The 25,004-nt window shown below is 45.9% G+C and overlaps 1 protein-coding gene across 3 annotated transcripts in view; it reads left to right on the forward strand.

The window, feature by feature from the left end:
- The first annotated feature begins 2,064 nt into the window (after window positions 1–2,064).
- The window catches only part of Tbc1d9 (TBC1 domain family, member 9 (with GRAM domain)), a 54,009-nt gene continuing 31,069 nt past the window's right edge, over window positions 2,065–25,004 (forward strand). For 2 of the 3 annotated variants that reach the window (XM_013029542.1, XM_013029544.1), the window contains exons 1-3: window positions 5,743–6,844; window positions 16,912–17,022; window positions 23,880–23,998. In XM_013029542.1, coding sequence (XP_012884996.1) covers window positions 6,760–6,844; window positions 16,912–17,022; window positions 23,880–23,998 — 315 coding nt within the window. In that variant the 5' untranslated portion in view covers window positions 5,743–6,759. Of the gene's footprint in view, window positions 2,695–5,742; window positions 6,845–16,911; window positions 17,023–23,879; window positions 23,999–25,004 lie in introns of those variants that run through there. The other variant, XM_013029543.1, reaches the window with a different exon arrangement.

Here is a 25,004-nt window from a genome sequence, read left to right on the forward strand (position 1 = left end):
CCTGCTTACTGCCCCCATACAGGGAACTGGAAGGTTCAGGAACTGGAACTGGAGAGTCAGGCCAGGTTAAATGGCCTGTCATGTGAGTGCGACAGTAGCTAGTCATCTTTGGATAAATGGTGAGTGTTATTAAATGCAAGTTCATTGATAATAAGCGAGCAAAAACTGTTGAATTGCTTAGAACAGCAGCTCCAAGCATGTTTGGGGTGGTCTCCGATTGTTCCCATTGGAAGAAGGTCTGTTTGCGTCCCATTTGGGGTGGAGAGTATTGATTACTCGCATCCATTACCTGTGGGGTTTCTGTGCATCAGTGGTGCTTTATTATTGCACGTTTGGGTGTCATACATGCCGTATGGTGGCATTGGTGTGCACACAGGTACGTGTCCTCTTGATTTTACAGGTGGACATTGCTATTAGATTCTTAGTTTTGTTTTGTTTTAGATGCCGGCCTTGGAGCTTGATCTGTTTCTGAGCTTTTCTGCTCAAGGCTAGTACTCTGCCACTTGAGCCACAGCTCCACTTCTGGCTTTTTTAGTGGCTGATTAGAGAAAAGAGTCTCAAGGACTTTCCTGCACAGGTTGGCTTCAAACTTCAATCTTAATATCTCAGCCTCCTGAGTTCAAATTACAGGCATGAGCCACTGGTACTGGGCTATTAGATTCTGTTTGTCAGGGTGTCTTTGGAAGTTTTAGGTAGCATCTGATTTGCTCTGATTCTAACAACTAGAAATAGAGGACTTTTACTGACTAGGTCCCCCTAGTCTCCTATTTACCAATAAAAGACCAGAGGTTATGGGAGAGGCCTTAGTTGTTGGGAGAGGTGAATAGGAAAAGCTACTCATGATGCTTCTAGGAAGGCTTAAGTATGTAAAAGGCTGGAGTCAGGGAAAAAAACTTTCCAGTGCTTTATCAGAGTGGGGATCAAAGATTGAAGGCAGGAGACAACAAGGGTTGTAATAGCTTGGTCTTAAATGTCTGTGGTGCTGGGAAGTCTGGAAAGTGGTGAAATCTTTAAAACATAGGTCAAGTGGAAGGAAGTTGGGCCAATGGGAGATTGCCCATGAAAATGATAAAAGGATCCTGGCTGCTTTCTCTCTCGCCTTTTGCTTCCTAGTCTCTATGAGGTGAGGTGATTCCCTCTCCATTATTCCCACCATGATGTGCAGCCATACCGTGGCCCCTCCAGGATGCGCAGCCTTACCACAGGGCCAAAGCCAACAAGGGCTGAGTGACCTGGTCTGAAATCTCTAAAACCATAGCCCACAGATAGGGCAGCAGTCATACAAAGGAATGGAAATCTGACATGTGGATCGAGAACGTTTTTCTGCACGGTTTTACTGGGCTTCTGTGTGGAGAAAACATAGTACTGGATATGTTGACATTTGGGCCCCCCCCCACACAAAATATCTGGGGACATTGGTTGTGATAGCCCTTCGAAACAGAGTGCCTGTTCAGATCCAAGTGAACTGTTGTTCAAAGAGATTTCTACCAAGGGTGACAATCCCATTATTTTATTGTTTTTATTACATTTTTAAAACCAAGAGGAAGGAGGGTGTGGCCTGTGGTACTGGACTGCAGTTTCCCCGTACCTTCAGGGGTCTCCTGGCTGTTGTGATGGAATTTGGGGAATGTAGTTATGGTTGAATGCCGTCTCATTTGCATATCATCACAATCTTTTAGCATTTGTTAAAGCTCCTTGAACTATGGACATTTATGCAAACCATGCTTCAGATTTCTGAAAGACCAGATTCACTAGTATATGTCTTTCCCACATTACTTGCATTCTGAAATTCAGGGAAATGGCTTTATTCTGTTATGTGAAATCTTAGAGAGAGAGAGAGGATAACCAACTAATAGCATTTATTATGTACTTGTGGCAAACGAAGACTGCATAGCAGACAGAAATCCAGAAGAATTAAGGCTAGAAAGGGAAGTAAAACAGAGTCCCAAGGAGCTCCCACGGGCCCCAGAATACTGTGGGGGGAAAATGTGTTTACATTCTTTGTGTTTTATTTTCATTCCAGAAAGTAGACTTCTTCTGCTTTTTCTGAAGGCTATCAGAGATGAGCTGACAGCTTTGTGAGGACTGTTGTCTCTCCCATTGGAAATTGTCTGAACTTGAGAGAGAACTTGCTCCTTTCCCCTTTGTGTTGGATTGTGGTCTACCTTCCTGACTGATGATGAACATGGTATCAGACGGGCGTGTGGGAAGTACACACCAGTGACCTTTGCACTTGTATTCCTTGCACTGGAGGAACAGCGTTCGCCACCTTGCATCCTCGTTCACTTTCAGAAACCTGTTTTAACTTTAGCCTTGGCAATTGGCCAGGTACCAGAATATCCCCCTACACTGCACCTGCAAATGCTTCAAGATAAATATGCATGGAAACTCAGCACTTAGTTTCCTCCTAAACTAGGGTTTTAAAGAACATCTTCTGTGGAGAAAGATTTTAATTAGTAAAGGGTAATCCTGGCTCAGCATAATTAAAGAGAGATGGTAGAAATGCTGCAAAAAGACCAAGTGTTCAAAGTCTACCAGCATGCATCACTTTAACAGGCTCTAAATTTTAATAATTCATCGTCATTTATTCATCCCATCATTCACTCACTTTCTCACCCATCAAACAGATGTTGGGTGGTAATCACAGAAAGACACCGAGGATGCAAAACATGTATGCTGCAGAGACTTAATTTGGTAAGACTGAACAGATGTTTAATAAGAACCCAGTTTCTTGGGTTTTGTTGAGATTTAGTGAAAAGAGGCTTTGAAATGCGCACTGAGGTATATGAGCCCCGTGCCTGATGTTATTTGTGCTGACTTGGGATTATGTCATGAGGATGGTCCACATTTTCATTGTAGTTGGTTTGAGATTATGTCCTGGAGCAGGCAAAGGAAAGGGGCCTGGGCTGCCCCCAACTGTGGGCAGTGATACAGAGAATTAGAGATGAAAGTAAACTCAGGAGACAAAGGGCCAGACCCCCAGAGGCTTAAACAACAGGCTAAAGACATGGAGTCTTTCACAGAAGCAGCAAATAGGAGAGCCTGTGAGTATACCTGTAACAGCTAGGGTCTGTACACAGCTTCAAGTCTAAGTTCCTTCTATTTTCAGTTTTATTAAGATGTCAATAGTACTGATTATTATTTTTTTTGCCATCCAGAGGCTTGAACTCAGGGCCTGAGTGCTGTCCCTGAGCCTCTTTGTGCTCAAGGCTAGTGCTCTATTACTGGAGCCACAGTGCCACTTCCTAGGATGTTACTACTACTAACAAAATAGCAACACAGAGTTTATTCTAGGTTATCACAATGGCTTCCTTCTGACTGCTGACTGCCTTTGGATACCCAATTTGAGTGTTTGATTTGGCACTACAGATAGATTCATGGTGGTGGCTGGTCCATTGAGGTTGTAATGAGCATTGGAAAATGGCACGGGCAGCTTGGAAACGCAAAAGATATATAGGGCCCAAAGAATGGCAGATGACTTTACAGCACGGGGCACAGGATTTCCTGAATTGAGTAGAGAATGCACTAGCAGGGTAAATGCTCCGCATAATGAAAGGCAGTGTACTGAAGCCCAGGAAACGAGGACTAGAGGATGAATTACATCAGACAATATTCCTAATCCAGGTGATCATTTAATCTCAGCAACACAACTTCATCTTCCACAAGAAACTAATGTGGTTGTGTCAGACTCCCACTGGCTTTCTAGTTTTGCTGTATATCACTTGTTGACTATGTTTTGGTTCGATCATTGTATAGAAACTTGGATCATAAAGAAGTTGCTTTTGCGTTTGTGTGCTGCTAATTAACACCATTTTAGGAAATGGTGTGGTGAGAATGTTTCCACCTCCAAGGTCCATAGCTCAAATGTAAATTATGACCCTTAGCAGTTCTTGACAGCTCTGCCCCAACTTTTGAGGTGGATTTGATTATTTTCAACAAAGAGTCACTTTGACAGTCACTTTTTTTTTTGTCAGCCGTGGGGCTTGAACTCTGGGTTTGAGCCCTGTCCCTCAGCTCTTCAGCTCAAGGCTAGAGCTCTACCACATGAGCCACAGTGCCACTTCCAGTTTTCTGTGTGGTTTATTGGAGATAGGAGGTCTCACGGACTTTTGTTCTGGCTTTGAACTGGGATCCAGGATCTCAGCCTCCTGAGTAGCTAGGATTACAGGCGTGAGCCACCAGCGCCCAGCTAGAGTCATAACTTTGTAAGGTTTTAAAGATCTAGAGTGTAGCTCCATGGTCACGTGCTTGCCTAGTGTAGCCAAACTTTCAGGCTCACAATTTGTAAAGTCTGAGTGGTAATACAGTCAATTGGTTCAAACATCCAAAGACATTACAAGGTATATGGTGCGAAATTCCTTTCACCTAACCATCACTAGGTCCAGTCCTACTAATCTTCCAAAATCAGATGAGGTTGTGGAATGTCTATCGATTAAGGAGGAAAACGCCTGAATTCTTTCAGCCAGCCACTTACTTATCCCCAACTCTAGTTCACGTCTGTACACGTGTTTCATCACCCAGGTGATTTCTGCACATGACAGTAGATAAGCAGTGTGGGTCTAGTCCACCCCAACCCTTTATCGACAAAGATTTTTTTTTTCTGCATCATGGTTGTTTTATTTGTAATGAACATTACATCTTCTTGTATCAAAACATAGAATGCTACCACTTTGCTTTATTATGGCTGTGTGTTTTTCTGTTATATGACATTGTCTTCATTTACTTAAATTCTCCCCTGTTAACAGATGTTTGTGAGGTTTTACACTATCAGTCGCGCTGCAAGCAGTAACCTCTTCCTGGCACCAGGAAATCATGCCTGTAAATCCAATCTACTCAAGAAGCGGATGAAGCCAGCCCAGACAGGCAAATCAGAGAGAGTCTTATTTCTAATTAACTAGCAAAGCTGAAACTGGAGATGTGGTTCAAATAGTAAAACTAAAACCTCGAGTGAAAAAGCTAAGCAAGAATGTGAAGCACTGAGGTTGAGCCCCAGTACCAACACAAAACAAAGAAGAGAAGGGACTCTGTGTATGATAGGTCATTTGGATAGTGTTATGAAACATGGAATCAATCCTGAGTGAAATTGTGGGATGTTGCGTGTTTGCATTAGGGATTTTTTAAATGGATTTTCCCCGTGGCCTTCCCTGTGAATTTTTCCAGGCTCTCGGCTCACAAATGTGTGAGGAATGTCTGGTTTCCCATTCTTACAAAACAGCATGTGTTACCACACTTGGATTTTTGCCATTCTGTCACAGAAAATGGCATCTCAGTTATTTGTAATTTGCATTTTTCTTTTAAGTGATGTTGAACATTTTTTCATGTGTGTCAGCTATTTATATTTCCTTTTTTGTTAACGCTGTTATTTTTCTGCCTGCCCACTTTGTGTTTGTTGATTGTACTTTTTCTTAACATCAAGAACTGTTTATGTATTTGGTGCATGAGCCCTTTATTTGTGATCTAACTTGCAAAACCCTTTTCTAGCCTCCAGAGATAATATGTGTGTCCTAGAATATAGTAAGGATCACATAAGAAAATGAACCCGGTGCCTAATTGCTCATGTCTGCAATCCTAGCTACTCAGGTGGCTGAGATCTGAGGGTCAAGATTCAAAGCCAGGTCAGACAGGAAAGTCCTTGAGAATGTTATCTCTGATTAACCAGCTCAAGCCAGAAGTGAAGCTATGGCTCAAGTGGTAGAGCAAAACAGCTAAGGGACAGCACGTAGGCCCTGAGCTCACGCCCAACACTAGCATAAAAACTTTAAAAAGAAATTCATTTAAAGGATCAGGATGGCTATGGTGGCGGCTGACATTTTAATGTTTTTTGAGCCAAATTAAATATTTGTTTGCTTAGCATATAGAGTAGATTTTAATTTCGGTTTTTGTTCTCCTTTCTGTAACTAAGGCAATGAGTATTAAAGAAGACTTGTAGTAGAAATAAGAACTGTGTTCCAGACCATTCCCCCTTCCTCCCAAGAGACCCTGGAGGTTTCTACCATCTTCTTCAGTGCTCTCGTGAAGTCTGGAGGCATCCTGTAGAGACTAGCTGGGTTGAGGGCAGCACCTACCTTCAAGGACATAGGAAAGGAGCTCTGCTGGCTGATTAGACCCAATCTTCTGTGGTCCCAGGTACAAGGGTCACAACCGTCCCCGTGGGAGAAAAAAATACCCAACCATGGAGACTGGAGCTTATCACTGACATTAGAAACTTCTGGATCAATGGAGGAGCAGTGACTGTGAGCAGGCCTCCTCCAGCATGTGCGATGCAAAGCCTTCCTCTGGGAGCTTGCCCCTTCCCAGAGTCACAGCCCTCGTGGGGCTGGCTTACCTCCTCCTGCCTGGTGTCCCTCCCCTCCTTGTGTGGGACGCAGTAGGGGGCAGGCTGGCAGCACGGGGCAGCTCCACGTTCCTGTCATCTGTGAGATGGGATATTCACTTGGCTGGTGTGGTGAGGAGCCAAGTTCCTGCTATAAAGGAAGGGCTTTCTGAAGGCGATTTTGAAGCAGTCCTCTGCCTCTGTCTCCCCTCCTGTCTTCATCACACGACTTTCTATTCATCACACATGTGACCTCCTAGCCTAGAAACCACTGCTGGTAAAACCCAGACACTTCCCAGGGCACTGCTGGCCACAGCCCATGTCTGCCGCACACCTTCCAAAGCGTTCTGCACCGATGAGCCACGGACTGTGTGTGTTGTACACCCGTGTGCCCTCACCGTGCTGGGCCGCCTCGCCACACTTGGCAGCCACGGACGGCACCATTTATGGAACCCATCAGGAGCCAGGTGCCCAGCACCATGTGTTGTGGGCACATCATCTTTCGCCCTTACCACAGCTCCTGTTGGGAAGGTACTATCGTTATCTTTGTGCTGGGGGTAAAGAAGTCTTTTTATTTTTTTTAATAAATTCTTTAGCTCAAAGTCACAGTCATGCAGAAGGCTTGCCTGCACATATTGATGCAGCATCTAAAATGAAATGTAAAACCAGCAAGCTGGGCATGGTAGTATGTGCCTGTAATCCCAGCCCTCGGGGAAGATCATAGTTCAAAGCCAGTCTGGACCCTCTAAACAAACAGCAATTACAAACAAGAAATAAGCCTTTGGGGCCTTGAACACCTCTGTCTATTTCTGTCTGTCTCATCCCTCTCAATACAAATGACAGGAAGGAAAGGTGGGCAGAATCTTGTCTGAATGTCTGCTTCAGGGACATACTGATTGTGGAATACAACACTTACTCAGAGTGCCACAGTGACCCAGGAAGAAGATGAAACTCATGTTTGTTCAAAGACCATATTGGTTGAAAAGAAAGCATGTTGATTGTCTTCTTAAAAAAAATATACATAGCTTGCATCCAAATGTTGCACAATTAGATATAAGACAGGTGAGCATCAGTGGATTTTGGTGTCTTTGAAAAGTCCTAGAACAAATCCTCTACTTAGGGATGACTCTGTGTGTGTGTGTGTGTGTGTGTGTGTGTGTGTGTGTGTGTGTGTAAAAGTTTAAGGAGCTGGATTAAAATGAACACAACGGGGCTGGGAAGGTGGCTCAGTGGTAGAGCACCTGCCTTGCATAAATGAGGCCCTGGGTTCGATTCCTCAGTACCACATAAGCAGAAAAAGCTAGAAGTAGGACTGTGGGACAGTGCTCAGGTCCAGCGTTCAGCCCCCACAACCAGCAAAAAAAAAAGAACACAACTTCATTACTTTAAATGTCCAATTCATATACAGAACAGTGATATAAGAAATAACTTACCTCGTTGCTCGTCATTTCTTGGAAATGATTGTGAAATCATATTGCAAAAAATGTTTCCCTATCTAGTGTGTTGCTTTTGATTTTACCGGTGATGGGATAGATAGAAAGAAATTTCCATCTATTGTGCATATTTTTAAAGAGTTAACAAGCTGTTTCTAGGCCATCCTTGGACTACTTCTAAGGAAATCTCAATTAGAGCTAATATATTCCATAAGGGACTCACCTACATATGAGGTCATTGGTCCATGCTGAACACACATAATGTTACACTCGACACAAAGGAAGAGTGTGTACGGGCATTGCCTTCTGGCTTTGCGAAGACCAAGCACCTGGGCTTTCTTGTTTGTCTGTTTGCTTGTTTGTTCCGGGATCTGGATTTATTCTCTGGTCTTCTCTGCTCAGTTTCCGTTTTAGCGCGTTCTCTGGGCCTTTGATGCAGGTGGCGTTCACTTAATGCCTTAACACTTACCAGCACAACCTGACATCTCTCAGTGAAGCATCCCTCAGCCTTATCGGGGACTGGAGGCTAAGCTAGAGCCCGAATTCCTCTGGGGAGGGCAGGTGGGTTAGCGCCTCCACGCCAGGAGGCAGACTCCCATCATCATGCCACGCCCCCTGCCTCTCTCTCCAGCACATACACGGTTGTCTTAATCACCACCCTTCTGTGGCCACTGCTGTCATCTGTGTTAGAATACTGGCTGTGCGGCAGTCATGCCTTGGCCCCTTGCTCTAGAACCCTGGGCCGGCTATCGTGTGGCAGGGGACAGGCACATGCCCAGCCCACCTAGAGCCAGTCAAGGGAATTCATCGCCGCTTTGATCGGGCATTGCATATGACAAGGAGCAAGGACCCAAGCTGTCTTGAGTCCAGGTTCTTGGATTTGGTTCTCAAGGTTCATTGACTGGGAACCCAGCCTGGAGAGCAGACCAGAAGCAAGGCCACAGGGCGGAAGCCACTCTTGCACTCTGGCTGTCTGGGACGTTACCTACCTGACCCGCTTGTTGGCACTGTCCACATGTCTGCTCTTTCCTTTCCCTTCTTGCTGCTGACTGGCTTCCTCAGCCTTTACCTTCTTTCTGTGTTTACTTCGGTGTCTGCTTTTGTCTGTCTGATCGGCTTGCTGGCTGTGTTGAACCCTTTCAGCTTCATGACTGGCCCGTCTTACGTTTTCACTATCTTGATTTCCGTAATCGTAATCTGTGCTCAAAGGCAGCCCAAAGAAACTGTGCCCTGATTTTACCTTTGACCTTCCCAGGTAGCCCTCATCTCCCATTCTGCTGAGTGACCCATTCTTACAGAGCCAGGGGCCTTTGTAAAAAAGTACCAGGAGATGACTGGTTAGTTTGATCATTTATAAACTTTTATGGTAGGATTTCCATTGTACTATTTTCTAAACCCACTTTTTAAAAATTGCTTTAGTAGAATGCATAAGATTGTGCATAATTATGAGCACAAGGTTTTACACAGTCCCAGCAGTATGATAATTACTTTGAATTTGAAATTCTAATCATCAGAAAGGTCTGTGATTTCTCCTGTATCAAACGTAATTCCCCCAAATTTAGCCAGTATTAAGAGCTAATCCTTCCAGGTATCTCCTAAGTCACTATAAGCACTTAATTTATACGTTTGCTTCAGTTATGGATGTCAAGAGAGCTTATGGATTGAATGAACATTCATTGATGAGGTGGCGAAACTAACTTGATTCTCTTAATTTTTATAGCTTTTGAGTTGAGATGAGCAAATTTTTGAAACATCCAATGTCTACAAGTGGTTAAGCAATACAGAGCTGTGTCTATGAATCTGCACCATTTTGAGCAATCATAGACTTCTTATACCAGAATTTAAAATGAACTTAGATATTATAAAATGTGCTGGGCACCAGTGGCTTATGTGTGCAAACCTAGTTACTCAGAAGATCTCAGTCCAAAGGTATCCTGGGTAGAAAAGTTTGTGAGACTCTTATTGCTAGTTAACTAGCAAAAAGCCAGAATGGCTCAAGCAGTAGAGCACCAGCCATGGGTGGGAAAAAACTGAGGTACAGCAGGAGGTCCTCAGTATACACACACACACACACACACACACACACACACACACACACGAAAAATATCTAAAATCAAGGCCCCTGCTCATGTATATATTGATACCTAAGTCTTGTGTTTTATCAACAAGATTTCTTGGTTACTTCATGGTTATCTTTAATAAGGACCAGAGTTATTATAAGCATAGTAACTGCCTATTCACTTGAGGTCATGATATTTGAGTAACATATAAACGTGGAAGAAAATCCAAAATGTTTGTTTTTCTCATTATACAAGTACTAGATGTGCACTTGAGAGACTTTTGAAAGCACAGGACAGCATAAAGCAACGTGATCATCTCACCCACTGACCTTAATGTTCGTTGTAATTTTTAAAAAATATGCATTAAATTTGTAACAGAGGTGAAGTTATACTTTATTGTGACAAATTAGGGTCATGCAAAACAAAAATTCATTTTGCCGCCTTTTACAAAATAACACATTAGCTATATTTTACCATGCCAATGAGTTATCATACAGGATGTGATTTTTAAAGGCTTTATTACATGGATGTATTATAATTTCTTCAGATGTATACTCTATTACCTACATGTAGTTTCCAATTCATAATTATTTCTATTTCATAAGTTCATTATGTAGTTATTGGTGTGTGTATGTGTGTGTGTGTGTGTGTGCACATGCGTACCAGTACTGGGGCTTGAACTCAGCGGCTTATACTCTTATCTGGCTTTTTTACCACTTGAACCACAGATCCACTTCCAGCTTTTTTGTGGTTAATTAGAGATAAGAGTCTCATGGACTTTGCTGCCTGGGCTGGCTTTTAACTGCAGTCCGCAGATATCAGCTTCCTGAGTAGCTAGAGTTACAGACATGAATCACCCCCACGCGGCTAGAGTTATACTGAATTATGCTGTTAGATTCACGAGAGAAGAAAGTTGACAGTGATTTGCAGGCTGCCACGTCTCCAGCATGGCACACCGGAGGGAAGGGCTCGCAGGTGATGGCCCAGCTCTTGGGAACAGGACAGGCTGCAGGCTGCCTGGCGGTGAGCGGCTCCCCAGCGCCTCAGCTCCCTCTTCCTGTCTCCGGTCTCTCTGGTCTCACGTCGCTGGCCCTGGACCTCAGATCTGCCTCTAGACAAGGTGACCGCCTTGTCTGCAAATGTCAGCGGGAACGGCGCTGCCGCCTCCTTGGGGCTGTGGAGTCCGATCACACAGTTGGCTCAAGATTTTTCCATTAAGGTTCTTGTTGGTTTACATTGGGCAGACTTGAATCCCAGAAGGAAGTCTGAGAACAGCAGAGTACTTTGCAGAATGAGGAAGTCTGAGGACAGAAGAAATGTTCTGTGGGAGGCGATCCCAGCAACAGCAGGGTCAGGGCCTCTTCCTTGGTGCAAGGCCCGTGTGCAGGGAGGGACCAGAGCTTAGAAGCGTCCCAAGCTGGCTTTAATGTCCTGTTGAAACCTTCCTGGAATTCTTAAGATGTTTTAGACGGAGGGACCCGATTCTCACGTTGCACTGGACCCTGCGAATTAGCAGGTCCTGACTGAGGAACCAAGCAAGGTATAGTGCAGAGAGGTATTTGAGTGAGTCCTTCTAAGTAAGTCCTTCCCCAAAGGGAAGGGAAAACCCATCCCAGCTGCTTTCTGCATGAGAGGGGGGCATGTGTGGCTTTAAGAGCTTGACCTGCCTGGAGAATTGGAGCAGCTCCTGCAGGAGTTGGCCTTCCAGGTGCTCTGGAGATCGCCTGGACCTAATTGTCTGTCTCACAGAGGCCCTGCGGATCCAACGCTCTCCAGATCTCAGCCTTCCTCAGAAACCAACCTGTGCTTGACCTCCTGAGGCAGAGACTATGAAAGTCACAGTTGGGTTTGCCTCTCACCGTGCTTGCACTTTGAGGGGTCTTGGAAAGAAGGAGTGCTGCCCACCTGTGTCCCCACGCTGCAGGACAGAGGCTCTTTGTCTCTGCATGCTGCCGTGCTGCTCTCCACCTGGTAAGAGGGGGAGGGGGGAGGTGTCACTGCTCGCACCACACACCCAATCCGAGCATCATCATCGATTGACAGCACTGAAGCCGGCGCCCCGCCCCCACAAACACACCACATGAGCCTCCTGACTCCTGCGCTCACGTTTTCTCACCTTCAGTTGAAAAGTTGCATTGACTTTGACTTCCGTGCGTTGCAAAAACTGCGTTGCAAAAACAATTGTTTTCCTTAAAGTAGAGGTCGTAAGATTGAATTGGGTGGACTCTTTAAAAGGATCAATCCACAGGATTCTAATAACTAGGCTGTTGAGAAAATGACTGCCCCGGAGCCCCTTCCCCCGCCCAGTGCTACGTAAAGCATAAGCTTTAAAACGTACCACCTTGCCGCTCGCTGAAGAACAATTGAGACTCGGCATCTCCACATCTATCTGCAGTGCTGTGTCTGTTGAATCTAGTCATAAAAATTGGGAGCTTGTACTTTTGTCTTTAAAAAGATATGTGGCTGGGCGCGCTGGTGGCTCATATCTGTCATCCTAGCTACTCAGGAGGCTGAGGTCTGAGGATCACGGTTCAAAGCCAGCCTGAGCAGGAAGGTCTGTGAGACTCTTCTCTCCAATGAACTAGCAGAAAACCAGAAGTGGTGCTGTGGCTCAATGTGGTAGAATGCTAGCCTTGAACTGAAGAGCTCAGGGACAGAGGTCAAGCCCCACAACCAACCAAAAAAAAAATGTGTGTGTGTGTGTGTGTACATTAAGTCCTTCGTATGCAGTGTGTTGTGTGTATAGACATTAAGTACTTTATATGCAGTGTGTGTGTGTGTGTGTGTGTGTGTGTGTATAGACATTAAGTACTTGGTATGCAGTGTATTTTGGAAAAGTGTGAACTTGGAACAGATCAGAGACTTAGAAACATGCGAAGACCAATTCTTGGCAAGGAGGGGGAGAAGCACGGTCCTGAGGAGAGAGCCAGCAGTGCTTTTCGGCCCTGCCAGACCCTCACCCGTGCCCTTTTCCAGCCGTGGGCCCCTGAGCGTGGCTTGGCTGCATGCTTTCCCTGCCCGCCATGAAGCAGCACCCTTCCAGGGTCAGAGGAAACTCATGGAGTCCAGGGGGAGGAATCGTCGCTGGCCTGCGGATAGCAACCTTTCAGGGGAGGCTAAGGAGTTAGCTAAAGAGATTGAGGGAGTGCGAGGAGACAGGCTACTTAGGCAAAGGAAAGTGTTCTCTATTCCCCTCCACATCCAGGCCAAGGGTCGCTTTTCTTCCTGTGCTTGCAACACGGCCCATCAGATCTTCCCTGCACTGGGCTCTGCCAGCTGTGAACTGTCTCCTTCAACCTCATCTCTGACTGGCTCTGTGCCTAAGGAACAGGGGAGAGACCAGGGGCCCAGCTACACCTGAAATTATGCAAGAGATCAGCACATGGACTTGGGTTTCACGAGTCATCTTCCTTTGTCCCCATGTCTCCTGACACACGCCTGTCTCAGAGCTCTTCCTGCAACCACGGAGCTCCAGCCTGCCCCTGGCTCAGCCAGTGCCCCAGTACGGATGGCAAGTCAGGCTCCACACGCGCCCTGTAGTACCCAGGACCCACCAAGTGGGGAGATTAGCTTTGCAATGTTATCTGAGCCTCCTTGAAATCAGCATTTTAGCCTTGCAGGCTGCTGCTGCTGCTGCTGAGCGAATGTAATAGGTAGATGCAGACAAGAGTTATTTTGAGGGCCATAATTTGGTTGCGTTCTCTCAGGCGATCAAAGATTGTTTAACACCAGAAACAGCTGACTAGAACAGCTGTTCAAACAGCGCTTTGTGTGGAGAATGAGGACAAGGTTCGGTGTTTTGACAACTCTTCCAGGGCTGTGAGTAATAAGACTTCTAAGAAAATCCTGATTGCTGCTTAAAAATGGTTGTTTTTTTTCTCTAGAATTTAGGAAGATTTTAGGAGATTTTTCCATCCTCTAGTATTCAGTGTGGATAGAGGATCGATATAGCAGGAGTATTTTCGCTTTTCTAGAAGTTTTCTTAGAGGGTACTGGGGGTTGGAACTCAGGGCCTTTGCTCTCCCTAGACAGGTGCTGTGCCACCTCCAGCTCTGTTTTGGACTGATTATCTTTAAGACATATGGCCTTACTTCCTGCCTGGGTGTTTACCTGGACAGTGATCAGCCTATTAGTAATTAGAATAATGATGATGGAGATGGACTTTAATGTGGATTGGGTTGGATCTTTTCAGAGACCTTCTGTCTTTTGTGTCATGAGGTACAAAAGTTTTGTGAACCAGAAAGGGTGGAGAAACTGAGGCTCTGGAGGCTATGACAGACCTAGGACCTCTTTGTCCACTGCTGTCCTCAGTCTCCTTGGAGTCTCTGTCATGATTCCTTTAGAGAGGCCTGTGAAACCACATGGATTAATCCTGGATGCAGCTCCCGAACACTGACTGAAATCCATGTGTCTAGAACCAGCATTCGATGATATGTGCAGTCATGTGGGCGTTTTATTTCTTTTAACCCAAGATGCAAGAAGTACTGCTAATACTCATGTTCCCTAAGGAATGTGTCTGCGTTTTTAAGTTAACCTTTCTCCTGAACTTGGATTTGATTTCTAGCAGGAGGAAATTGTTTTCTGCTTTTCCCATTAATATATACTTCTGTCTGTGGATAATCAAAGTAATTAAATGTCTTCACTGAAAATCTGAGTCACAAAAAAACAAGCAAAAAAATTTCACATGCATGTGGCATTATGTGGAAATTTGTCACCTTGGAAAAACTCTGTAACTGCTATACACTTTATTTGTAATATATTTCATATAGGCCAGGGAAAATGAAATCATTTCTACTTTAGCAAAAATGTGTTTGTTCTGGTATGTTCAGGTCAGCTAATGGTCACTGTGGCTTAAAGGTAAGCTAAATAGATGCTTTGCCCTTGCACAAAAACCAAGGACAATACTAGGACTTCCCCGTGGTCTACCTCACTTAGGCCTGCTGATTAATAAGCCTAGTTCAGGAAGACAAGTGCTATTACGATCATGACTGAGAAAAATCAAAGCACTGAGAAAGGAAATGGCCTGTCCACTCCACACAACTGGCCATGACAGAGCTAGACCCAGAACCCAAGCATTTCTGAACACGAACTAACTGGCCCACACATGGCTCTCTCTCACACACCCAGGAGTGCTAGAGCTGGAGGAAGTATGTTTCAGCAGTATTGCGCACATCAAGCTCTCACCCAGTATGGTAACACCATGGCAGGTGCAAATTCCAGTCTGTGATTGCCAAACAGCACATCAAGAGATAACGCACATAGCTGGTGAGGTGGCCCACCCTTGCAATCCCAGCACTCAGGAGGTTGAGGCAGGTGCTCTTGAGTTCAAAACCTAGACTAGAGAAAGAGAGAGAGGGGGAAGGGAGAGTTGGGGGGGGAGGTTCGATGGGGAGGGCAAGGAGGGCCTCATGGCTCACATTTTCAGCAGAACTTGTGGTTTCCAACCCAACAAAGCATGGTGAAAAGCCTGCCCGGGGCAGGGCTGTGCTTGGGGGCTGTGGCTGCAGGGCAGCGATGGCCTGCAGTCTCCTCCTCCAGCATCGTTGTCATCATTGTGACTCAAAGCCACCCTCACAAGCCTACAGTCTTAATACAAGCAAGTGGGAGGAAAGGCAAGGCTTTGCAGGTTCTAATCAGGTTGCCGGCCTCACCGCCACGCCGGCTCCCTCAGCTCTCAGCAATGACCGGGCATAGTGTTCGTTTTGCAGCTGAGAAAACCAAGACTTTGGACACCTAGTTGTACCCTAAGATGACTCAATTGATCTGAGTCCTTCTGAGTTTAAGCATGGTGCTGAGCTGGGTTCGGTGAAGATCTAGACTAATTATGGGCATTGAATTTGTAGGAATTGTTCAAGTAACAAAATACCTGACATAATCAGCTTATAAAGGAAAAGGTTTGTTCAGCTCACTGTCTTAAGAGTTTCTGGTCCATGACTAGCCAGACCCATCCCTCTGGGTCTCTGGTTGGTGTGCCTCATAGCACTGCTCACCCTCAATGCAAAGAAGAGAAGAGAGATGAGATCCCACAATCCCCTACAAGGGCATGCCCCCAGTAACCTAAGGACTTCCCATTAGGCCCCGCCTCCTCAGATTCCCCCCACTTCCAATGGCACCACCCTGAGGTCCAGAGCAGAGTAAGAACCACACACACACACACACACACACACACACACACACACACATCTGCAACCTTGGGAAACAAGGTCGCACTGGCATCGAAGATGAACCAGGGAGGTGAAACAGGCTTTCATTGCAACAATGGTTCTTTGCCATTTGTAACACAGTCTCTAACCATTGCCAGTGGTAACTAGAGCTCGCTTGTGCGCTGATGACGCAGGCTGGGGTCAGGACATGGAGATTTGGTGGGCTGAAGCTGACTTCTTGAGGATGGGAGCCTCAGTGGTTCCCTTATCCCAGGCTAACCAGGCCTTCTGGGAAACCTACTGACATCCTACTACATTCACCGACGCCTGAGCCTCCTGCAAGTGAGGTCAGCTTCTACTTGTGAGAAAGATGAAGCCCAGGGGCTTCATGATGTGTCTTCCACATAATGGACAATTAATGAAAGTTGGGCAGATTAATGACCCGTTAGGTGTCAGGCTGGCACAGTGGATCAGAAGTACCTACTTGCTTCCTGTGACATTGTTCACTTAAATTATTTATTTTGTAGTCTAAAAGGAAAATAATAATACGTATCAGTCCTAAGATGGGGTACGTGAAACCCTACCCTGTCGGTGCTTGGGACTTGCTTTTATCAACAGGGATTTATAAGTACCATCATATGCAGGATTATTTGGTGACTGTCTTAGCATTATGTAGTTTTGAAACCCTCCATTTTCTCTCTGGTGCAGTTTCTCTCAGAGCTTCCTGAAACAAGTAGTATAGCCACACACACACACACACACTCACACACACACACACGCACGCACACACACACACACACACACACACACACCATGCTGTCTGAGACAGAAGCACTGTGAAGGGCTGGGGCAGGGGAGGTGGAGCTGTTGGGAGGTGGAACAGAAGAGGTACAACTCCCTCACCTCTGGGGGTTCAGGGAAGTACTATGGGAATCTTTACCTGTTTCCCTCTACATCAACAGGCCTCCTGGTGGGTACTCTTGACGTCGTATTGGACTCCAGTGCCCGAGTTGCGCCTTACCGAATCCTGTACCAGACTCCTGACTCCCTGGTCTACTGGACCATTGCCTGTGGTAAGTTCTGGCACTTCGTGATGGGTAAACTTAAAGTGTTGGGTCCTGGGTTCAAACCCCATTATCACAGAAAAAAAAAGGAAAATTGGAGTGAATGTTCAGAGACCTCCTGCCCAGTTCCCTCAGTATGCTTGTTAGAGCAGGATATGCCTTACATTTGTGGATATGTACCAATGGGCTATTGTGAAAGAAGGTCCAGAATCTCTTCACATTTCCTCAGTCTTCACTGGTGCCATTTTTCTATCCAGAATCTTCCAGTATACCACATTACAGGTCGTTGTCAAACTGTTTGAGTCTCCTCTTGGCTGCCAGGGTTTGCCAGGCTGCCTTGTTTGGGAAGACCTTGCCCGTTTACAAGGACTCCGGTCAGGTGAATCGTGGGCCGTCCCTCCCCTGGCTTCATCTGGTGTTTCCCTTATTAGCCGGCGGTGAGGGGTTTCATCAGGAAGATGACAGAGATGCAGTGACATTTTCCTGTTAGCAACACAATGGGCCACAGCTGGTCCCACGCATTGCCTGGAAGTGACATCACTTCCCCTCCTCCTCTCGAAGTCTACTCTCTGGAAGAAAGCCACAGGGCCCTGGTCCTCCCCTGGGAATGGGCTGTCTTTCTTTCTTCCTTACTTTCAGGATGGATTATCTTCCTGATGTATTGGGAATTCTTCTGCTTGCTAGATTTGTCTCTCTTCCCTGGAGTCAATCACTTATGCCAGTATAGATTCAGAGACATTTATTTTATGTCCTGTGTTAGGATTCACTGTTCAACTTGTCCCTGCTTTTGGCCTTGGGGGGAAACTCTTTCAGTTGACTTCATTCCATTTTTTACTGATCTCTGTTTGATGGGAAGCGTGGTGCTCGAATCCAAAGATAGCGAGACAGTTAGATGTGGGCCCTGCTCCTGAGGAACTGGAGACTCACGAGGGTACAAGGATGCAGTCATTTACAGCCCACTGCACATGCGTACTGTATGGGTCTGTGACACTGGAGAGTTCCTGGCTGAGTGCAGGATTCTAGGCAGGCCTTCTGTGCTAATGAGGAAAATGGCTGGATGAGATTTCGGGTTTCTGGAAGGCTCAGGTGACCTAGTTATATTCCCTCAAGGACTTAGCAATACTGGAAAATTTAGCATGGTAAACTGTGTCTCTTTTAAAAGTATTCTGGTTAAGAGGCAAGCAATCCCATGGGAAACAATTCTGAATTACTTTTCATTTCCATATTTCTGTTGAAGAAGATGTAGCTTTAGGCTTTTAGGATCACCAAGAGTGACAGTTGGGGACTGGGCAGCAGGAAGGGATGAATGATAAGCAGAGAAGCTGGCACTGTCAAGAACAGGGCTTTACCAGTGTGTCCTAACCCACGGAAAGCAGCACTCCAGCCATCTTGCAGGTTCATTCTGGCGGGGGGGGGGGGGGGGGGGGGGCGGCTGGAAGGAGGAGTGTCACATGGTCTGTGGTGGTGATTGATTGGAACACATCTGAATAGCAATAGGTCATAGCACAGGATGAACACCTGTGAGTCTAGATGGACAGGTTAGTCTAGAATTGTGTGAAATCAGACACTATGGCCAGTCAGTAATGAAACAAAACCAAAGACCATTATCCTGGAGAAGGGAAAGTAAGGAGAAAAATGAGGGAAGGGGTAACAAGTTTGACAAGAAATGTACTTACAAGCCGGGCTCTGGTGGCTCACACCTGTAATCCTGGCTACTCAGGAGGCTGAGATCTGAGGATCACGGTTCAAAGCCAGGCCAGGCAAGAAAGACCAAGAGACTCTTATCTCCAATTAGCCACCAGAAATCCAGAAGTGGTGCTGTCTCAACATGGTAGAGCGCTAGCCTTGAGCTGAAGAGCACAGGGACAGCGCCCAGGCCCAGAGTTCAAGCTCCACAACCAACAAAAGTAAAAAGAAGAAAGAAAGAAATGTACTTATTACATTACTTATGTAACTGTGACCCTCTGTACCTCACCTTGACAAATAAAAAAGAGAGAGAGAGAAATCCTAGAGAGACGGGATTGACCACTTGGCTTGCTGAGGGCATGGACTGGTGCCTTTTCATCTCTTCTCACTCACCTCCCACATTTCCACTGCTTCCTCTGAGTCCAAGGTCTCGCTTTCTAGCCCCCTGGGTTCCCGGGCCCCTGGGCCAGCTGATGGCATGGTATGTGCCTTTGTGACATTTCTTCTTCCTCATCCCCAGCCTCTTTCTTGTTTATTGCTTCGCATTTATTGTGCTGTCTGTTTCTGGGGGCTTTGCCATTCTGCCAAGCAGTTCTTTCTGCAAATATTCTTGTGGGGTAAAACCCAGAGTTACAAAGCTGGGATATTCTTCATGTATCCACCCAGCCAAGATTAACAGTAGACTCTAATTGTGGATGGTGTAATCTATATCCCAAGGAGTTGTGTTTTTATTTTTCCTATAAATAATGCCTGCTCAACGGCATGATCTCATTCTAATAAACCTAGAATGGTTTTAGCTTTCGTGTGCATTGATTACTCATAGAGACAACTCCAGAATTTCCTTACAAGAGACTGCGGAAGTCACAGCCATTACATACTCCCAGTCACCCATTAATTGTTCATTCTTAATGATTTCCAATTTGTGTTTAAAATCCAAATTGCTAGCTCCCTTTCTGAAAAGATTTTTAAACGCGGAAGCTACTGCCATAAAAAAATAGTTCTTCAATATGTTGACCTTTCTGTTGCTAATGTTAATGTTATTTTTTCCATAAAGTCAGTTTTCTGTAGGAAATTATATTGAAAGCTTGTTAATTCTGAGAAATGTTTACTGAAAGGGGAACTTTAGTTAAAAAAAAAAAACCTTAGGTAGTCTAACTCATTGCTCTGTGGAATTCATAGGATTATAAAAACTCATCCTGCATCACACACCTGATACATCATCAGTGAATATAAATTAAAGAGGCTTTAATTCAGTAATTATTATCCAAGCATTGATGTAAAACATTCCTTGTAGACAGCAGGAATCTTAGCTATAAGTCCCAGTTGAGCGATTTGCCTTAGATCTGGGTCACATGGCACCAGGCAGGCAGAATCTTTGGGGCTTGTGTGGTTTGCAGCCACTGTGGTAATCACTTGGTCCTGGACAGTCTGGCCTCACTGTTTGATAGACGCCTCCAGGGTAACACAGCCCTGACCAATGCCTTCACTTGACTTGCTTTTCCTTCTCTTTTCCATTCCATAATCTCATCTAGCCTCTCTGGCCATTCTCTTCTCAAGCTGGAAGACACACCTACCATCATCTTGACCAGTCTCTTACTTTAGTAGGGCCTGGAGGCAGAGTGAATTTCTCCAAGTTCACATTCTATCCTAGCTACTTGTTCCCAGGCTCTGGTCCCATCCCAGGCTGTTCAAGCAAAGTGGTGTTGGTTTTATGATGAACCATTCTTTCAGTCAGTAGCTATCAGAACCTCTGTATAAGTACAGACTTATAATTGGTCTGCTCTTACTGTTCCTCTACAGTGCACAGAAAATGCTGGGTAAGTTACTTGTCTTCTTCAGGAGACAGAAATATATGTGAAAGTTGGTGGGCATTTTTCCTTGTTCTTTCTGGGTCTGTGAACCTCAAGGATTGTTCTAGCAACCTTAGGAATTCAGCAGCATAAAAGAAACACAACATTCATTGTGAAAGTTAGAATATATCAATAAGTAAGAAGAGTAAGAAATGGAAAACCCATTTCCTATCATCAGATTATATCTATGTTTGTATGTGTGATACTCATTACATTACATACTTCCCAAACTTGCACTTAAACGTAATTATATATAGCTTCTATATGCTATATAGACTATATGTAAATTACAGCTGCATTTTATATTTTGAAGCAATGAAAATAAAAAAACATATTTAATAATTTATTGAAAGTACCTCCCACATCAATAAAATTCATTCCTCTAATATGTTTTAATAGACAATACTTTATTGTGTATACAATATCATTCATTTAATCTGTGGTTATTAAAAATCAAGGGCTCTTATTCTCTGACACTTCGGCATCTTGAAGATTCTGAACACAACCTCTGGGCATCCCCTTATCCCCTCAGTTATGGCCTAGGATCAGTTTAGATATATGGAGTCAAAGCATTCGTGTATGTTTAATGTCTCGAGCCCAAGGGCCCTCGAGAGTCAGCCACTTCCCACTGTCCAGGTAGAGGAGGCCTTGGCCCTAAAGCATTTGCCGCTTACTCTGCCTCTGCCCACCTCGATCACACACGTGTCTGGTAGAAGCTGAGTCATGGCTGGCCCTGACAAGGCCCCGCGTGCCCTGCCCTCTACCCTCCTAGATCCTGTGACACTAGATGCAGTATCCAGCACAAGCACCTCAGCTCACCCTCACTGTTCCTCAGTAGATGCAGGTGTGCATGCACGCGCTGCACACCCGGCACACACACACACACACACACACACGTCTGCAGCGTACACATGGTATGCACAGGCATTTAATCAACAAACAGCTACCCCTCCCTGGCATCGCAGTCCCTGAGTGTCCCTGTGGCTGGCACTCTTCCCTTTCCTGTTTTCAAACACAGCCAGGCATCGCTTACTGAGGGGGATGCAACGAGTATTCGGAAATTCTGTCGTGTGAGCATACACCTGTGCTCACACATACCTAGATGGTATGGACAGCCCTAGGCTACACGGCACAGATCACTGCTTAGGGCCCACCCCACTAGGCTATATGGTACAGTCCATTGCTATAGGCTTACCCTTCTAGCCTACATGGTATAGTCCATTACTATACAGCCCCCTAGGCCACAGGGTACTGTCCACTGCTTCCAGGCTACAAACTTGTGCAGCCTATCTCTCTGTATTCAGTCCTATGGCAACTGTCATGCATTCATGAGGTTTATGCATGTCAGCAGAACTGCAAACATAAAGTATTTAATGGTTTAAGACATTAAGATGCTACTATGGAGAGACAGCTTGCCTTGCTGGTTCAAGGTCCTGAGTTCAAGCCCAGGGTCTGCGGGGACTTATTCTAGAGGGTGCAGGAGCGCCTGGGACCCGAGGCTCAGGCTTTGTGACACTGCCAGCCAGCGCAGATGGCGCCGCAGGTGGGGGAGGACACCTGCCGGTGCCCATTCTGGACGGAGCTGTCAGCGTCAGCGCCATGCTCCAGCCCGGGGAGGAAGTGACCTCTACAGCCAAGGAAGGGCACCCCTTTTAATTTTATAGAGAAAAATGTCCAATTTCTGTTTTACTTGTATCGTTTAAGAATGTTTCAAAGTTCTCTGGCAAACTCTCCAAGGTGACTCATTTCATGCCTGTTCCAAAGAGCATTTCCTACCTTCCAAAATATTCGCAGACACTCTTCCTTGTGGCTTTTGTCACATTGGTCTGGTTTTTTTTTTTTACTTGTATCCATTTTATTTCTTCCTCTTCTGGTTCTCCTCCTCCTGCTCCTCCTCCCCCTCTTATTCTTTTGGCAGTACTGAGGCCCAGCTCACGGCTCACGCTTGCCCGCCGACTGCTCTGCTGGCTAATGCCGCCAGTCCTTGCTTGCTTGTAGTTATTTTTCACATAGGGTCTCTCACTTTTTCCCTGGGCCAGCCTTGGACCACAGTCCTCTACCTGTGCCTCCTGGGTAGCTAGGATGGCAAGTGTGTGTCACCATGCCCAGTTTGTTTCTTGATAACTTTTTTTGCCCAGCCTGGTGTCAAAACCGCAATCCTCCCAATGTGCACTTTACAAGTAGCTGGGGTGACAGGTGTAAACCAGTGCACCCAGCTCTGTATCCACTTTATGTGTAGAGAATTTGAGAGAGATTAAACAAAAGGTGAAAAGCCATCCCGCCAGCTGGTGGGAGAGAGACAGAAAGAGGGCTGCCGGTGCTCTGAGGCTAGATGTCCCCGTGGCCGGTGCTCTGAGGGCTAGATGTCCCCGTGGCCGGTGCTCTGAGGGCTAGATGTCCCCGTGGCCGGTACTCTGAGGCTAGATGTCCCCGTGGCACAGTGGTTCAGGGTCTTCCTGTGGCTTTTACACATGAGTGGCCAGGACTCAAACAAGTGATCCGTGGAAAATATCCTCGATGAGCGTCAGTCTGTCCTTCAGTGTTTTGGTGGGCCGCTCTCTGCCAAGAGCTCCGCTGTGTATCTGCGACAGACATCACTTGTTTAAATGTTGTTCATGTGTTTTGCAGTGCCAGGGATGGAACCCGGGCCTTGCACGTGTTGGGCCAAGATCGCTGCTGTCTGAGGCCCCCAGCCTCCGCAGGGAGCTTTGGTGTTTAGGGTTGAAATATGAGGAAGTGAACTTGGCTGCTTGTGATCACCTCTCGGGACGCCCCTCAGGCTTACCTAGCGTTTGTGTGATTTCAGTTCTGTGAGCAAGGCAGATGCCCGATGTCCCCTGCCTTTCTTCCTCTTGACTCAGAGTGAGATCCTGAGAAACCTTGCATGATTGGTGACAAAGAACAGAGAGAAAAGACACTTAAAGGAAGTAATGGGAAGATTTCTTTGGAAATCTAAAGAGATGCCCAAAAGGTGATGAATGAAATGGTGATGTTCTGTAATGGGAAGAGTATTATATTTCACACACATGCATACACATGTTTATTTTACATCTATACATATACATGCAGCACGGGCATGTCGCCGTCTTCCAGGCTGAACTATGGTCCTGGAAGTTCTCAATGCAGTCAGACTCCAGTCAAACAGAACCAGTGGGGTTTCCCTGGGCTTTCCTGTCTTGCTGAGTCTCCTCTGGAGGAGTGACAGCACACAGCCAGAGCTTTTGCAGTGACTCAGTGTCTCTCTGGTGATGTCAGTCTTTGGTGAGGACACTTGGTGGCTAACACAGCCTGTCATGACACCTGACGTTCATGATACGCTTCTCCCTGCAGGTGGGTCCAGGAAGGAAATCACGGAGCACTGGGAATGGCTGGAGCAGAACCTCCTGCAGACGCTCTCCATCTTTGAAAACGAGAATGACATCACGACGTTTGTGAGAGGAAAAATACAGGTAGCGTATTCGAACTCACAGAACTCACATTTACAGGATTCCCGTTTACAATAGACGCAGTGCACGGAAGCGTTATACAGCAAGAACCGTGTGGGACCGGCGTGTGCACCCTTTACCTGCCTGTTAACAACCTCTACTGGAGAGAAACTTCCTCTCCTATACTAAAGCGCATATTTCCTAAGCATAAGGATAGTCTACCAAAAACCCTCAACAGTTGTCAGTTGCATTCCTAAGCATAACTAACATCGTGTCAATTCTCTTCTCCTGGTTTTCTGAGCACCTGGTTATCTGGACATGATGGCTTGTTCCCAGTCCATCCCGTGCCTGTCTGGCCTGGCTTGTGAGGTGGCTGTCCACTTTAGAGTCCTTTTCCTTCTCAGCACTGCTAAGTTTTTAACTATGGAAGAAATTAACCTGCTTCCAGAAGACAAAAAAAGCGTTTCTCCCTTTTGCATTTCTGCTGCCGTATTCCTCTCTAAGGGCCCAGAGCAAATCTCCTTCCTTGTTACCCAGCTGGTCCTCGCTGCTCCGTTTTTGGGGGGGAAATACGCAGGTATGGGTTTCCCATCACCACGTCATTCTTTCCCATAGGGTCTCACGTGTGTCTATGTAAGTGGACAGTCCCAGGGTTTATAATTCCCTTGTGTGGGGATGGGGGGGGGGCGGTGACACCGACAGGGAACCACTTCCCCAGACAGCGTTACGCAGCAGACACAGACAGCGCTTGTGGAATGTTCTCCTTGACTCTCACCGTTCTGCTTCAACTGCTGCTGTCACAAAGAAAGATCTGTAGGAAGTATCTGAAGCTTAAGGGTGAAACGAATGAATGAATGAGTGAGTGAATGAACAATTGTGGCCAGGAACCTTTTTTTTTTTTGCCGTTTGCATTATACCCAGCATGTCTGGTTTAGTTCTCCTGAAACCAGTTAGGAGGCAGGAACTGCTATTAATGCAATTATGGTGAAAGTATTTCATTCACGCACAGATGAACAGTTCCTGCCTTTAC

The sequence above is a fragment of the Dipodomys ordii genome, unplaced genomic scaffold (assembly GCF_000151885.1).
Source record: "Dipodomys ordii isolate 6190 unplaced genomic scaffold, Dord_2.0 Scaffold119, whole genome shotgun sequence".
NCBI lineage: Eukaryota > Metazoa > Chordata > Mammalia > Rodentia > Heteromyidae > Dipodomys > Dipodomys ordii.